Consider the following 16,555-nt stretch of genomic DNA (forward strand, 5'->3'; position numbering starts at 1 on the left):
GTAATAAACACGGAGGGTAATAAACACGGGAGTAATAAACACGGTGTTAATAAACACAGGTAATAAACACGGCGTAATAAACACGGGGGTAATAAACAAGGGGAAATAAACACATGGGGGTAACAAAAACGGTGGTTAATAAACAAAGGGTAATAAACACCGGGGTAATAAACACGGAGGGTAATAAACACGGGAGTAATAAACACAGGGGTAATAAACACGGTGTAATAAACACGGGGTAATAAACACAGGGGCAATAAACACAGGGTAATAAACATGGGGGTAACAAACACGGGGCTAATAAACAATGGGTAATAAACATGGGGTAATAAACACAGGCTGATAAAGACCGGGGTAATAAGCACGGGGGGGTAATAAACACAGGGGAAATAAACACAGGGGTAATAAACATGGGGGTAATATACACGGGGTAATAAACACAGGGTAATAAATATGGGGTAAAAACACTGTGGTAATGAATGGGGTAATAAACACGTGGGTAATAAACATGGTGGTAAAAACACAGGGTAATAAACTCGGGGTAATAAACACGGGGTAAAAACACAGGGTAATAAACACGGGTAATAAACACGGGGTGTAATAAACATGTAAAAAACATGGGGTAATAAACACGGGGTAAAAACACGGTAATAAACATGGGGTAATAAACACGGGGGGAATAAACACAGCGGTAATAAACACAAGGGGTAATAAACATGGGAGAAATAAACACAGTGTCATAAACACGGGAGTAATAAACACGGGCTAATAAATACATGGGGTAATAAATATGGGGTAATAAACACGGGTAATAAATGTACGGTAATAAACACGGGGTAATAAACACAGGAGTTATAAACACAGGGATAATAAACACATTAATAAACATGGGGGTAATAAACATGGGGTAATAAACACCGAGGGTAATAAACACCGAGGGTAATAAACACGGGGGTAATAAACACGTTAATAAACATGGGTGGGAATGAACATGGGGATATTAAACACGGGGGTAATAAACACTTGGTAATAAACACTGGGTAATAAACACAGGGGGTAATAAACACAGGGTATTAAACACAGGTAATAAACATGGGGGTAATAAATACTGTGGGTAATAAAAACAGGGTAATAAACACGGGGGTTATACACACGGGGGTAATAAACACAGGCATAATAAACACGTTAATAAACATGGGGTAATAAACACGGGGGGAATAAACACAGCAGTAATAAACACAAGGGGTAATAAACACAGGAGAAATAAACACAGTGTCATAAACACAGGGGATAATAAACACGGGAGTAATAAACACGCTCTTTGTTACCCTTTGTGTTTATTACCGTGTTTTTTACCCCCCTAATTATTACCCCATGTTTTTTACGTGTTTATTACCCGTGTTTATTACCCTGTGTTTATTAATGTGTTTATTATGCCCGTGTTTATTACCCCCGTGTTCCTGAAGAAGGGCCTATGCCCGAAACGTCGATTCTCCTGTTCCCTGGATGCTGCCTGACCTGCTGCGCTTTTCCAGCAACACATTTTCAGCTCTGATCTCCAGCATCTGCAGTCCTCACTTTCTCCACTGGGGGAATAAACACAGGGTAATAAACACGGGGGTAATAAACAAGGGGAAATAAACACATGGGGGTAACAAAAACGGTGGTTAATAAACAAAGGGTAATAAACACCGGGGTAATAAACACGGAGGGTAATAAACACGGGAGTAATAAACACGGTGTTAATAAACACAGGTAATAAACACGGCGTAATAAACACGGGGGTAATAAACACGAGGTAATAAACACAGGGTAATAAACACAGTGTCATAAACACAGGGGATAATAAACACGGGGGTAATAAACACGGGCTAATAAATACATGGGGTAATAAACACGAGGTAATAAACACAGGGGTAATAAACGCATGGTAATAAACATGGGGGTAATAAACACAAGGGGTAATAAACACAGGGTAATAAACACAGGGGTAATAAACACGTTAATAAACATGGAGGGTAATCAACAAGGGGGTAATCCACACGAGGGTAATAAACACAGGGTAATAAACACGTGGGGTAATAAACATGGGGGTAACAAATACGGCGGTAATAAACATGGGGGATAATAAACACAGGGTTATAAACACAGGGGTAATAAACACGTTAATAAACACAGGGTAATAAACACACGGGGTAATAATCACGGGGGTAATAAACACAAGGGTAATAAATGCAGGGGTAATAAGCATGGGGTTAATAAACGCAGGGGTAATAAACACTGGGGTTATAAACACGGGGGATAATAAACACAGTGTCATAAACACGGGGGTAATTAACATGCAGTAATAAACACGGGTAATAAACACGGGAGTAATAAGCATAGGGTTAATAAACACGGGGGTAATAAACACAGGAATAATAAACAGTGTCATAAACTCGGGGGTAATAAACACGGGGTAATAAACACAGGAGTAATCAACACAGTGTCATAAACACGGGGGTAATAAACACAGGGATAATAAGCATGGGGTTAATAAACGCAGGGGTAATAAACACAGGAATAATAAACAGTGTCATAAACTCAGGGGTAATAAACACGGGGTAATAAACACAGGGGTAATAAACACAGTGTCGTAAACACGGGGGTAATAAACAAAGTGTCATAAACACGGGGGTAATAAACGCAGGGGTAATAAACAGAGTGTCATAAATACAGGGGTAATAAACATGGGTAATAAACAGGGCAATAAATGCAGGGGTAATAGACACAGCAGCAATAAATATAGGGTAATAAACAGGGGCAATAAAACAGGAGCATTAATGCTGGAGCCATAAATACAGGGTCATTAAATATAAGGGCAATATATAGAGGCATTCTCTGGGGTGAGAAATACAGAGACATTAAGACTGGGTGATAAATAATTATAGGTGTAATACCACTGAATAATCCATACAGGGCAATAATAATTGTGCAATAAATTTGGGGAAATAACAATGAGTGATAAATGTGGGATCAACAATATTGGGGCAGTAGCTACTGAGCAATAAATACAGGGGTAATAGTATTGGACAATCAATACAGGGCAATATTAACATGGCAATAAATACTGGGGAAATAACACTGGGGTAATAAATACAGAGACAATATTGGAACAATAAATATGTGGAATAATATTGGGGCAATAAATACAAGGGTTGTAATGAGAAAATATCTTGTAAAATGTGAGTACATGTAAGTACATAGTGTGCTGACATGGATAGAGAACTGATTGGCCAACAGGAAACAAAGAGTAGAAATAAACTGGCCATTTTCCAAGTAGTTGTCAATGACTAGTGAGGTACTGTAGAGATTAGTACTCAATCCCCAGCTATTCTCAATGTAAATTAATGATTTAGATAAGGAAATTTAATAGAATATCACCAAGTTTGCAGGTGACACTATGCTGGAGGGATGGGGAAGTGTGAGGAGAATGCAAAGATGATGCAGTGTGATTTGGGCAGGCTGAGTGAGTGGCAAGTACATGGCAGATGCAGTATCATGTGGATAAATGTGAGGTTATCCAAGGTAGCAAAAAACAGGAAAGCAGAATATCATCTGAACAGCAAGATTGGGGAATGGTACAATGAGGCCTGGGTGTCCTTGTACACCAGCCACTGAAAGTAAGCATGCAAATGGGGAAGAAGGTAAATGGGATGTTGGTCTTCATTGGAAGATGATTCAAGGTACAGTAACAGAGATGACTTGCTACAATTATACAGGGTGATGAGACCACACTCTGGAATGTTTGTTGTGTGCAGTTTTGGTCTCCTTATCTGAGGAAGGATGTTCTGGTGATGGAGGAAGTGCAACAAAGGGTTACCAGACTGATTCCTGGAATGGCAGAATTGACGTATGAAGAGAAACTAGATTGATTAGGACTATATCCATTGGAGTTTAGAAGAATGAGGGGAATCTCATAGGAATGTATAAAAATTCCTATAAAGCCTATAAAGCAGGACTAGATAGGGTAAATGGAGGAATGAAGGATGTTCCTTATGACTTGGGTGTCCAGAACCAGGGGCGACAGTCCAAGGATACGGAGTAGACCATTTCAGACGGAGATGAAGAGAAGTGTCTTCACCCAGGGAATGGAGAACCTGTGGAATTGTCTGTCACAGAAAATGGTTGAGACCAAAGCATTGAATGTCTTCAAGAAGGAGTTAGATATTTATCTGAGGGTTAAAGGGAATCAAAGGTTATGGGGAGCAAATGAGAACAGAAAAATAAAATGAATGTGGCCCTTATACTCAGGGCCATTTCCTCACCTTCTTCTCTAGACGATGATGAATTTTTCTCCCTAAAATATACTTTATTCACAAAATTTATTCAAAAATACAATAAACATTTCAAGTTAAACTTACAGAATTTGCAATAATATTCAATTGTCCTCAATCAGCAAGTTCTATCCAATATTTAATAGGATTCTCGATAGGAATCTTGCAGGACTGGTGTTTCCCTGTATCTGTTATCCTTGTTCTTCTAGATGGAAGTGGTCATGGATTTGGAAGATGCCGTCTAAGGATCTTTGATGAATTTTTGCAGTGCATCATGTAGATAGTACACACTGCTGCTTCTGACATTGGTGGAGAAGGGAGTGGATGTTTGTGAATGTAGTGTCAATACAGTGGGCTGCTTTACCTGGATAGCATCAAGCTTCTTGAATTTGTTTGGAGCTGCACTCATCACGCGCCTGACTTGTGCCTTGTAGGTGGTGAACAGACTTTGGGAAGTCAAGAGGTGAGTTACATGCTGCAGCATTCCTAGCCTCTGACTTGCTTTTGTAGCCACTGAATTTATGTGGTGAGTCCAGTTTAACTTATGATCATTCGTAACCCTTAGGATATTGATAGTAGGGAATTCAGTTATGGTAACACCTTTGAATGTAATGGGGCAGTGGTTAAATTGTCTCTTGTTGGAACTGGTTAGGCGAGGTGATGGCCTCATGGTATTAGTACTGGACTGTCAGCCCAGAGACCCAGAAAATGTTTCAGCTGATGATGGAATTTGAATTCAATAAAATATCTCAAAATAAGAGTCCAATGATGACCACGAATCCATTGTCGATTGTTGGAAAACCCCATCTGTTTCACTAATATCCTTTGCCGAAGGAAGTCTGCCATCCTTACCTGGTCGAGCCTATATGTGACTCCAGACCCACAGCAATGTGGTTAACTCTTAACTGCCCTCTGGGCAATTAGGGATGAGCAATAAATGCTGGCCTAGACAGTGAGACCCACATCCTATGAATTAATTTAAACATTTGTGTGACGTGAATGTTACTTGTCAGCCATTGTCCAGATCTTGTTGCATTTGTACACGGACTGCTTCAGTATCTGAGGAGTTGCGAATGGTGCTGAACACTGTGCAATCACCGGCAACATCCCCACTTCTGACCTTATGATGGAGGGAAGGTCATTGATAAAGCAGCTGAAGGTGGTTGGGTCCGGGACACTACCCTGACGAACTCCCATAGAAAAGTCCTGGAGCTGAGATGTTTGACCTCCAACAACCACAAACATTTTCCTATACGTCAGGTACGTCAGGTACAACACTAATTAGTGGATAGTTTGCCCCTGATACCCATTGATTCCAGTTTTGCTAGGGCTCCTTGATGCCTCTCTCCATCAAATGCAGCCGTGAAGTTGAGGGCTGTCACTCTCCCCTCCCCACTGGAATTCAGCTCTTTTGTCCATATTTGAACCAAGGCTGTAATGAGGTCAGGAACTGAGTGGCCCTGGTGGAACCCAAACTCAGCAGGTTATTGCTGAGCAGGTGCTGCTTGATAGCACTGTTGGTAACCCCTTCCATCACTTTACTGAGGATAAAGAGTAGACTGATGGGGTGGCAATTGGCAATTGGCAATTTATTCTGCTTTTTGTTGACAGGGGCATACCTTTTATTTTCTGATAAAGCTAAAAAGGTAGGAATAATCCAAAGATTAGCCCAGCAAAGAATAGGCAGTGAAACAACAGAATGAAATAATATTGACTTACCAGTGAAGCAGCTTGAGCCTGAGGAAAAATTAAAGCAACTCACTCTAACACATGCTTGTTGTGGAATTTGAAAAGGCAGAAAAAGGCAAAGAAAGAACCAAGAAAGATAAGGAAAGGTAGATGGAATTTAAAAGAGCAGCAATGGAAATGAGAAAATGAGAATTAGAATGGCAAAAGGAAAGGGAAGGAGGAAGGGAGAGACCACAAAAATAAACTTAAAATGTCCAGAATTAAAAAGATCCTCAAATGCTGATGTAGGGTATAGTGGGGAAAAGCCTAGTCTGAATCTAAAGTAAGGGAATATTTATATTTGTACAAGCCACTAAAATTTGAGGAAAAATTGTGGAGGAATTCTTCACGTCTTTGAAGAAAATGATGGGCTGACTGAATTGGCCAGAAAAAGAGTGAACATTGTCCATGCAGAATATGTTGGCAGGTGAAGCCCAGGAAATATAAGGTCCATTGTTAGAGGTGGAATTTAGGGATCATGGTGCTGGATATGTATGAATTTGTGCCAAAGGAATATAGGCAGAGGTCTAGGAATTTAATGGAACAGCCTGTACAAACCTACAATGAATTTGAAAGGGTCAAGAGAAGTAATTTTAACAAGTAGATACAAGCGTTAGAAGTTGCAACCACAGTATGAAGTCTTGGAGAGATCATTAAAAGAATTTTAAAACTCCCTATTCTTCTGTAATTAAACCTCATGTTGAAGACCAAAGGGTTGCAACTGCTAGACAGGTAACAGTGATGGCTGATTATGAGCTGATCCATTAAAATAAAGCTTTATTCTGTTAATCCTAGAATGTGAAAGGAAGATAAACTGGGAGAGTGAAAGGAAGGCAAGTAGCCAAGGTAAGGGATGATACCTGGGAATACTCCAAGGTCTCTTCCTCAGGTCAGAAAAGAGTGAAGGTAGAGATGAAAATCAAACACTGAACTGTTTTCATTGTATTGAGGTGGAACATAGCTACTTAGAATGCTGGAAGAAGTTAGGGGTTTCCAAGACAGAGTCCAAAAGAGAACTCAAAAGAAACCTCCCATGGATTTAATTGTAGCTTTATGGGCCACCAAGAGACTGGAAGTAAACACTGTTGAGTACAGCAGAAGTACATCAGATAAACTAAAAATATAGAGGAACTTTATCTAAGGGAAGACAATCCTTTTAGAACGAAGAACATAGCACATTACAGCACAGTACAAGGCCTTCGGCCCTCGATGTTGTGCCAACCTGTGAAAATAGCCTGATGCCCACCTAACCCAAACCATTCCAGGTTGAGCTGGTTGAGCAACAGGAGACAAAGGGTAGTAGTTGAAGGGAGTTTCTCGAAATGGAGAAGGATGACCCGTGGTGCTCTACAGGGGTCAGTATTGGGGTCACTGTTGTTTGTGATATACATAAATGATCTGGAAGAGGGCATTGTTGGTATGATCAGCAAGTTTGCAGATGACACAAAGATTGGTGGAGTAGCAGAAAGCATAAGGGACTGTCAAAGAATACAGGAGGATATAGATAGACTGGAGAGTTAGGCAGAGAAGTGGAAGATTGAGTTCAATCCAGACATATGTGAGATGATGCTTTTTGGGAAATCTAATTCTAGAGTGAATTATACAGTAAACGGAAGAGCTTGGGAAAAGTTGATGAGCAGAGAGATTTGGGAGCGCAGGTCCATTGTACCCTGAAGGTGGCTGCACAGGTGGATAGAGTGGTCAAGAAGGCATATGGTATGCTTGACTTCATCAGACAGGGTATTGAGCATAAGAGCTGGCAAGTCATGTTAAAATTGTACAAGACATTGGTTCGACCGCATTTAGAATACTGTGTACAGTTCTGGTCACCACATTACCAAAAGGATGTGGACGCTTTGGAGAGGGTGCAGAGAAGGTTTACGAGGATGTTGCCTGGTATGGAAGGTGCTAGCTATGAAGAGAGGATGAGTAGGTTTGGCTTGTTTTCATTAGAAAAAAAGGAGATTGAGGGGGGACCTGATTGAGGTTTACAAAATCATGAAGGGTATAGACAGGGTGGATAGAGATAAGCTTTTTCCCAGGGTGAGGGATTAAATAACGAGAGGTCACGCTTTCAAGATGAGAGGTGAAAAGTTTAAGGGGGATACACACGGCAAGTACTTCACACAGAGGGTGGTAGGTGCCTGGAACGCGTTGCCAGCAGAGGTGGTAGAGGCAGGCACGGTAGATTCATTTAAGATGCGTGTGGACAGATGCATGAGTAAGTGGGGAGCAGAGGGATACAGATGCTTAGGAATTGGGCGACAGGTTTAGACAATGGATTTGGATCGGCTCAGGCTTGGAGGGCTGAATAGCCTGTTCTTGGGCTGTAAATTTTCTCTGTTCTTTATTCTTCCATTATTATCCATATGTATGTCCAATGCCCATTTAAATACACTCAACATCAGCAAATCTACCACTGTTGCAGGCAGGCTGTTCCACACTCCCACTACTCTGAGTAAAGGAACTACCTCTAATATCTGTCCAAAATCTATCAACCCCCAATTTAAAGCTATGTCCCCTCGTGTTGGCCTACACCATCTGAAGAAAAAGGCTCTCAATGTCCACCCTATCTAACCCTCTGATTATCTTGTATGTCTCGATTAAATCACCTCTCAACCTTCTTCTCTCTAATGAAAACAGCCTCAAGTCCCTCAGCCTTTCTTCAGAAGACCTTCCTTCCATACCAGACAACATCCTAACAAATCTCCTATGAACCGTTTCAAAAGCTTCCACGTCCTCCCTATAATGCGGTGACCAGAACTGCATGCAATACTCCGCGTGCAGCCTTACCAGTGTCTTGTACAGCTGAAGCATGACCTCATGGCTCCGAAACTCAATCCCCTTACCAATAAACGGCAAAACACCATAAGGCTTCTTAACAAAACCTATCAACCTGGGCGGCAACTTTCAGGGATTCATGCGCCAGGACACCGAGTTCTCTCTGTTCATCTACACGGCCAGAAATTTTCCCATTAGCCCAGTACTCAGCATTCCTGTCACTTCTTCCGAAGTGAACTACCTCACACTTTTCCGCATTAAACTCCATTTGCCACTTCTCAACCAAGCTCTGCAGCTTATCTATGTCCCTCTGTAACCCACAACATCCTTCGGTACTATTCACAACTCTGCCTACCTTAGTGTCATCCACAAATTGACTAGTCCATCCAGATCATTTATAAAAATGACAAACGGCAGTGGCCCCAAAACAGATCCTTGCGGCACATCACTGGTAATTGAGCTCCAGGATGAACATTTCCCAACAACCACCACCCTGTCTTCTTTCAGCTCGCCAATTTCTGATCCAAACAGCTAAATCACCTTCAATCCCAAAACTCCGTATTTTGTGCAATAGCCTACCGTGTGGAACCTTATCAAACACCTTACTGAAGCCCATATACACCACGTCAACTGCCTTACCTTCATACACCTGTTTTGTCACCTTCTCGAAGAACTGAATAAGGTTAGTGAGGCACGACCTACCCTTCACAAAACCGTGTTGACTATCCCTGATCAAATTATTCCTTTCCAGATGATTATAAATCCTATCTCTTAGAACCTTTTCCAACACCTTACCCACAACAGAAGTAAGGCTCACTGTCCTATAATTACCAGGATTGTCCCGACTCCCCTTCTTCAACAAGGGAACAACATTTGCTATCCTGCAGTGTTCTGGCACTACTCCTGTCAACAACAATGACATAAAGATCAAAGCCAAAGGCTCTACAATCTCCTCCCGGCTTCCCAGAGAATCCGAGGATAAATCCCATCCGGCCTGGGGTCTTATCTATTTTCCGATCTTCCAAAATTGCTATAACCTCGTCTTTGTCAACCTCAATCCCATCTAATCTTGTAGCCTGTCTCTCTGTATTCTCACTAACATTGCCCTTTTCCATTGTGAATACTGATGAAAAGTATTCATTAAGCACTTCCCCTATGTCCTCAGATTCCACACACAACTTTCCACTGCTATCTTTGATTGGCCCTAATCTTACCCTAGTCGTTCTTTTATTCCTGATATACCTATAGAAGACCTTAGGGTTTTCCTTGACCTATCTGCCAACAACTTCTCATGTCCCCTCCTAGCTCTTAGCACTCTCTTTAGATCTTTCTGGCTAACTTATAACTCTCAAGCCCCCTAACTGAGCCTTCACGCCTCATCCTCACATAAGCCGCCTTCTTCCTCTTGACAAGAGCTTCAACTTCTTTAGTAAATCATGGCTCCCTCTCTCAACAAGTACCTCCCTGTCTGATAGGTACATACTTATCAAGGACCTGCATTAGCTGTTCCTTGAATAAGCTCCACATTTCAAGTGTGTCCATCCCCTGCGGTTTCCTTCCCCATTCTATTTATTCTAAATCTTGTCTAATTGCATCATAATTGCCTTTCCCCCAGTTATACCTCTTCCCCTGTGGTATATACCTATCCCTGCCCATTGCTATTGTAAACGTAACCGAATTGCGGTCTCTATTGCCAAAGTATTCGCCTACCTCCAAATCTAACACCTGGCCGGGTTCATTTCTCAGTACCAAATCCAATATGGCATCGCCCCTTGTTGGCCTGTCTACATACTGTGTCAGAAAACCCTCCTGCACACATTGAGCAAAAACTGACCCTTCTAAACTACTTGCACTATAGTATTCCCAGTCAATATTGGGGAAGTTAAAGCCCCCATAACAACTACCCTGTTACTCTCACTCCTAATGAGAATCATCTTTACTATCCTTTCCTCTACATCCCTGGAACAATTCAGAGGCCGATAGAAAACTCCCAACAGGGTGACCTCTCCTTTTCTGTTTCTAACCTCAGCCCAAACTCCCTCAGTGGATGGGTCCTCAAACGTTCTCTCAGCTGTAATACTACCCTTGATTAACAATGCCACACTCCCACCTCTTTTCACCATCTTCTCTGTTCTTACTGAAACATCTAAATCCCGGAATCTACAACAACCATTCCTGTCCCTCTAGCCATGTCTCTGAAATGGTCACAACATCGAAATCCCAGGTACCAACTCATGCTGCAGGTTCACCCACCTTATTCCGGATGCTCCTGGCATTGACGCACACACATTTCAAACCAACATCCTAATTGCTGGTGCCCTCTCGTGACCTTGTAAACCTATCCCTGACCTCACTATCCTCAACCTCCTGTACACTAGAACTGCAATTCAGGTTCCCATCCCCCTGCTGCATTAGTTTAAATACCCCCCCACCCGAAGAGCATTAGCAGACCCCCCCCCCCAGGATATTGGTACCCCTCTGGTTCAGGTGGAGACCATCCTGTTTTTAGAGGTCCCACCTTCCCCAGAAAGAGTTCCAATTATCCAACAATCCAAAACCCACCCTCCTGCACCATCCCTGCAGCCATGTATTCAGCTCCACTCTCTTCCTGTTCCTCCCTTCACTGGCACGTGGCACAGGTAACAAACCAGAGATAACAACTCTGTTTGTTCTAGCTCTAAGCTTTCACCCTTGCTCCCTGAATTTCTGCCTTAGATCCCCACCTTTCTTCCTACCTATGTCATTGGTGCCAATGTGGATCATGACTTGGGATGCTTTCCCTCCCCCTCAAGGATCCCAAAAACACAATAACAGACACCACGACCCTGACACCTGGGAGGCAATACACCAATCGTGAGTCTCTCTCATTCCCACAAAACCTCCTGTCTGTCCCCCTAACTATGGAGTCCCCAGTGACTAAAGCTCTGCTCCTCTTCCCCTTCCCTTCTGAGCAACAGGGACAGACTCTGCACCAGAAACCTGTGGCCCATTCCTTACCCCTATTAAGTCATCCTCCCCCAACAGTATCCAAAATGGTATACTTGTAGTTGAGAGGAACCACCACAGGAGATCCCTGCACTGCCTATCGCTTCCCTTTCCTATCCCACCTCCATGTGGCTGTGGAGTAACTACCTCCCTCAATAGCCCCCTCCACCTCATGAATGATCCGAAGTTCATCCAGCTCCAGCTCCAGTTCCCTAACACTGTTCTCGAGGAGCTGGAGTTGGGTGCACTTCCCACAAATGAAGTCAGCAGGGACACTAGAGGTGACCCTCACCTCCCACATACTGCAGGAGGAACTTTCAACTGCCCTAACCTCCATTCCTGCTATTCTAAATTTCCAAATAGACTGCCGGATGAAAAAAAACAAATGAAACATGAAAGAAAACACTTGTCACCTTACCAACCAACACACAGAACTATTCTTTTGTTTGGAGGAGGAAGATGGGTGGGAGACACTACCCGAGTAGTGTTTCGGGTAAAGCAATTACCCAAATATGTGCCCTCGTGACCTCTCCGACAACCTCCTGCTCAACGCTCCCGCACTTCCTGCTGCTGGAACAACAATGCTGCAGCCAAGCCCCTAACTATACCTAGGCATATGGGAGCTACTCAAACCCTTAGCTGGAGAAGGATTTAGTTTTCCGACCAATCAAAGCAAAATAATTGCACAGAGGTCGGTATCCCGTTACCAAGTCACCCTTTATCTACTTTATTTGGAGATACCGGTGTTGGACTGGGCTGTACAAAGTTAAAAATCACACAACACCAGGTTATAGTCCAACAGGTTTAATTGGAGGCACTAGCTTTCAGAGCACTGCTCCTTCATCAGGTGGTTAAGCAGCACTTCGAAAGCTAGTGCTTTCAAAAAAACCTGTTGGACTATAACCTGGTGTTGTGGGATTTTTAACTTTGATTACTTGTGCATAGTACCTGGCTGTGGCCAGCCAGCTCAGAGTCAGTCCCCTGAACTGAGGAGATTCTGAATCCCCTGTTTATATCAGCCAGGGCTCCCTGGTTGACCCAGGTTAACAACCTCAATCAAAGATCTCATAGTCAATAAGATCCACCTGGTTCCAATTGCTAGAGAAAGCGAAGTGTTAATAAATGGGATAAGTGGAGAGTATACACTCGTTCCTTTGTACAATGACCAGTTGGAGTGTTGCTTGCTGTCTGAGCTAGAGGTAGTTAGTGTTGTTAAGAAATTACCTGGGGATGGAGTTAATTTACTGGGAGTAATTTGGCAGGAATGAAAAATCATAGCTTCACATATAATCACGGAAAGTCTGAGTGAGGCAAAAAGACAGAACCCATTCCAGGTATTTTTCCATTATGTGTAGTGACCAGAGCAATGCTTAAATAAAGTACATCACCAGAAGTCACAGTAATGCTACAAGCAACTGTTAGAATAGCTGAAACTCTATTTAAGAATGAGAATGTTTTAGTATGTCCACATCAATAGAGATTCAGAAAGCAGATCCGGGGTTCAGTAAGTTTGCACAGAGAGCTTACACTGTGGCAGGAGCTGATGGACTACCAGAGTGTTATTACTTGAAAATCAAAGTTCTGATGAGAAAGTGGAGACTCCCTTATACACCTGTGGATGAAGAATGTACAGTTTTTCATCTAGTAGTGGTCCTGCCCAGATACCATTAGGAGATATTGCAAGTAGAGCCTGCAATTCCAATGGCAGGACATACAGGAATACAGAAACCACAGGCATCGAAAAACAGCCATTTTACATGGGCCAGGGCCTCATAAAGTCACTGTGCACTTTTGTGGAATGTGCCATTCATGTCTGGGTGTAGGGAATGTCAGTATATAATCAAACCAGTTCCATGTGAAGTAACACAAGAGGAATTAAGAGTTTCACAGATGAAAGTGGGAGAATGGGTAGATAAATATTGAGCAACTGGAGGGTTTCAGGTGAAAGATAAATGATTGGTATTGTTTTTGCAAGGTGAGTCTCTACTATTCAGTGGTCCATACAAAGTATTTGGGAGGGTGTTTAAAGTGACCTATCTGATAAATGCTCCTGATTGTAGGAATGAAACCTTGGTTATGAAATATAGTGATTTATATAGATGGCTGCATGCTTTGAAAGCAATGAATTTGACATCAATTGTGAGCCTGGTTTGTGCAAATGTGGTTTCCAGCAATGTGCAGACAAATTAGAATGAGGAGGTTGTTACACATTAAGCTGACTGGTGTTTTAGGCTCAGTGACAAAGATCCTCTGCCTGTCAATAACCATGAGATCGATTGCCAAGTGGCTGAACAACTTGGGCTGTGGATAAGACAGAGAGTGAGAAGCCTTCAGGGCCTAAAGAGAAACTAGAAGGTCCCCAGCAGCCGGAAACTCTCTCGTTCTCAGTTCTCTGCAATAAGCCATTGTAAACCTGAGGAAACCAGCTTACTGTTCTGTCCACAGATGCTGCAAGTTGTGCCTTTGAATTGGATAAATTAGAGCCGTTCATAAGTAAACCAGCCACCCTGTGCCTGTTGTAAACCAATAGAAGTATTAAAAAAACGTCAAGCAGAAATCTTCAGATTAACAAAAGCCAACACAACACAATAAGGATGTTGGAACTGTTTCCAGTTTCCCCTTTGCCCATGGGTTTTCCCCCTGTTTGTTTGTGTGTGTGTGTGTGTGTATGTAAAGAAGAGTTTATAAAGGATTTAGAGTTTAAGTTTGTAGAATTTACTTAATTTATTTCTTTTCCTGTAGCTAGAATCTAATTAGGACTGGTGTTAATACAGACACTGGACCATGCTTTCTAACAGCCTGGGTCTAAAAATCAAGTAATTTGGAGATTTTGCATAATTCTTTTAAAAGCATTTAGCTTTTGTGATGTGGAGTTTGATTTCCAGCTCATTACCCCAATATGCTGAAATGGCATCATCCTGTGCTGCTTTCATTCATAATTCCACAAAGTTCCCAGAGCGCTTGCTGAAGTTGAATTGTTTCCTGCTCACACTCCCAGGGACTAAGGAAACCCATTTTAATAAAGAATTCTGGTTAAACAATTTATACGTCTTTAGTGCCCAGCTTCTCGCTGGGTTTCGGTCATCCCTGTCTTGGTGGTATAAATTATAATCCTCACATTGCTCCTCAGAACTTGATTTGCTCTCTACTGTTTCCTTATAAAGTCTTCATCAAATCAGTTGTTAACCATCCAAATATTTAAATGTCTCAGCACCAAGTGGAGGATCACAGGTAACAGCTTTTAATCACTTACTTCCAGCATGACACAGCAATTTATAAAAGATGTCACAATATCTTCAAAAGTATTTTAACAAAATAGGATACTTTTGTAATTTCTGTCTCACGGTGCAGGTAATATGACTCAAACCAGACTCAACCAGACTAATTTTAGAGATATTTGTATGTGAGTCACACAGGTGACAGTGATTATCTCAGGAGAGGTGAAGAATTTAAGTAGTGGAATGTGTGGTGATTATCAGTTAAACCACTTTGACCATCACTGATTATTGAATATAAATCAATGCAAATCAAAAACTCGAAAGACTTCAACCTACGATCACACTGTCCCTCCCAGTGGAGGACAGAGGGAGTGTCGCAATGTTGGAGGGTCAGTGCTGAGGGAGTGTCACACTGTCGGAGGGTCAATGCTGAGGGAGTGCTGCACTGTCGGAGGGTCAGTGCTGAGGGAGTGCCGCACTGTCGGAGGGTCAGTGCTGAGGGAGTGCCGAACTGTCAGAGGGTCAATGCTGAGGGAGTGCCGCACTATTGGAGAGTCAGTGCTGAGGGATCGCTGCACTGTTTGGAGGGTCAGTGCTGAGGGAGCACTGCACAATCACAGAGTCTTTACGAAAGGAAAGCTGCACACTGCCAGGTCCATACTGAGGGAGCACCACTGTTGGAACGTCCTCATTGTGAATGTGCTGCATGGCCTGAGGATCAGTACTTATAGCACTGTCTAAGGGCATGTACTGAGCAAGAGCCGCACCATGGGAGGGGAAGTACTGAAGGGGCACTGAACTGTTGAAGAATCAATGCATTGTCTTGGGCGCATTATCATTGTCAAGGGTTATAGGGGTCAATGAAGAAGGTAGAGTTGAAATTCAGTCAGATTTGCCAAGATCTTATTGAAGAGTGGAGCAGGTTCAAAGGACCAAATGACTTGCTCCTGTTCCTAATTTGTTCCAGTGAGTTAGTATTGTGGTACAGCTGCACTATCAGAGGTGTCACCTTCTTGATGAAACATTACATTAACGCCCTGTTTATCCATTCAGGTAGATGGAAAAGGTTCCACAGCTAATTTTGAAGATCAGCTGATAAGGTTTGGTATCCTGGGACCAAACCGTAATCCTCAAACAGCAACTGACCTGATTGTCAGATTGTTATCAGGTTGCTGCTTGTCAGAGTTTGCCATGCTGATTGGCTGCCATTGCCTCCCATCTTGCCGCAAAGGCTGAACATTGAAACATGTCAATTTGTTGTAAAGCATTTCAGGACACACTGATGTTGTGAAAGTTCTTTATATGGGCACGGTCATTTTTTTCTCAGTGCAGAATGCCGAGAATCAGGTAACCTTATCAGACCAAGTGGTTGAAGCTCTGAAACAATCTGGGAGGAGAGGTCTGAGGAGAAGTGAGTGCAGTCTTACTCATAAAACAGAGAGAGGGGGAAGCTGCTGAAAGGCGATATGAAGCTAGAGTCTGGTTAATTGTTCAGCAAAATTCCCTACAATGACACTGCTTGAACCC

The 16,555-nt window shown here is 42.5% G+C and overlaps 1 protein-coding gene across 1 annotated transcript in view; it reads right to left on the minus strand.

Moving 5' to 3' along the window:
- Positions 1-16,221, minus strand: part of tmem59l (transmembrane protein 59-like) — a 38,696-nt gene extending 22,475 nt beyond the window's left edge. The window contains exons 1-2 of the mRNA XM_043720689.1: positions 16,175-16,221; positions 14,242-14,323 (exon numbers count right to left, since the gene is read on the minus strand). Coding sequence (XP_043576624.1) covers positions 14,242-14,323; positions 16,175-16,221 — 129 coding nt within the window. The remainder of the gene's footprint in view (positions 1-14,241; positions 14,324-16,174) is intronic.
- Positions 16,222-16,555: the final 334 nt, after the last annotated feature.

Source organism: Chiloscyllium plagiosum, chromosome 31 (genome assembly GCF_004010195.1).
Source record: "Chiloscyllium plagiosum isolate BGI_BamShark_2017 chromosome 31, ASM401019v2, whole genome shotgun sequence".
NCBI lineage: Eukaryota > Metazoa > Chordata > Chondrichthyes > Orectolobiformes > Hemiscylliidae > Chiloscyllium > Chiloscyllium plagiosum.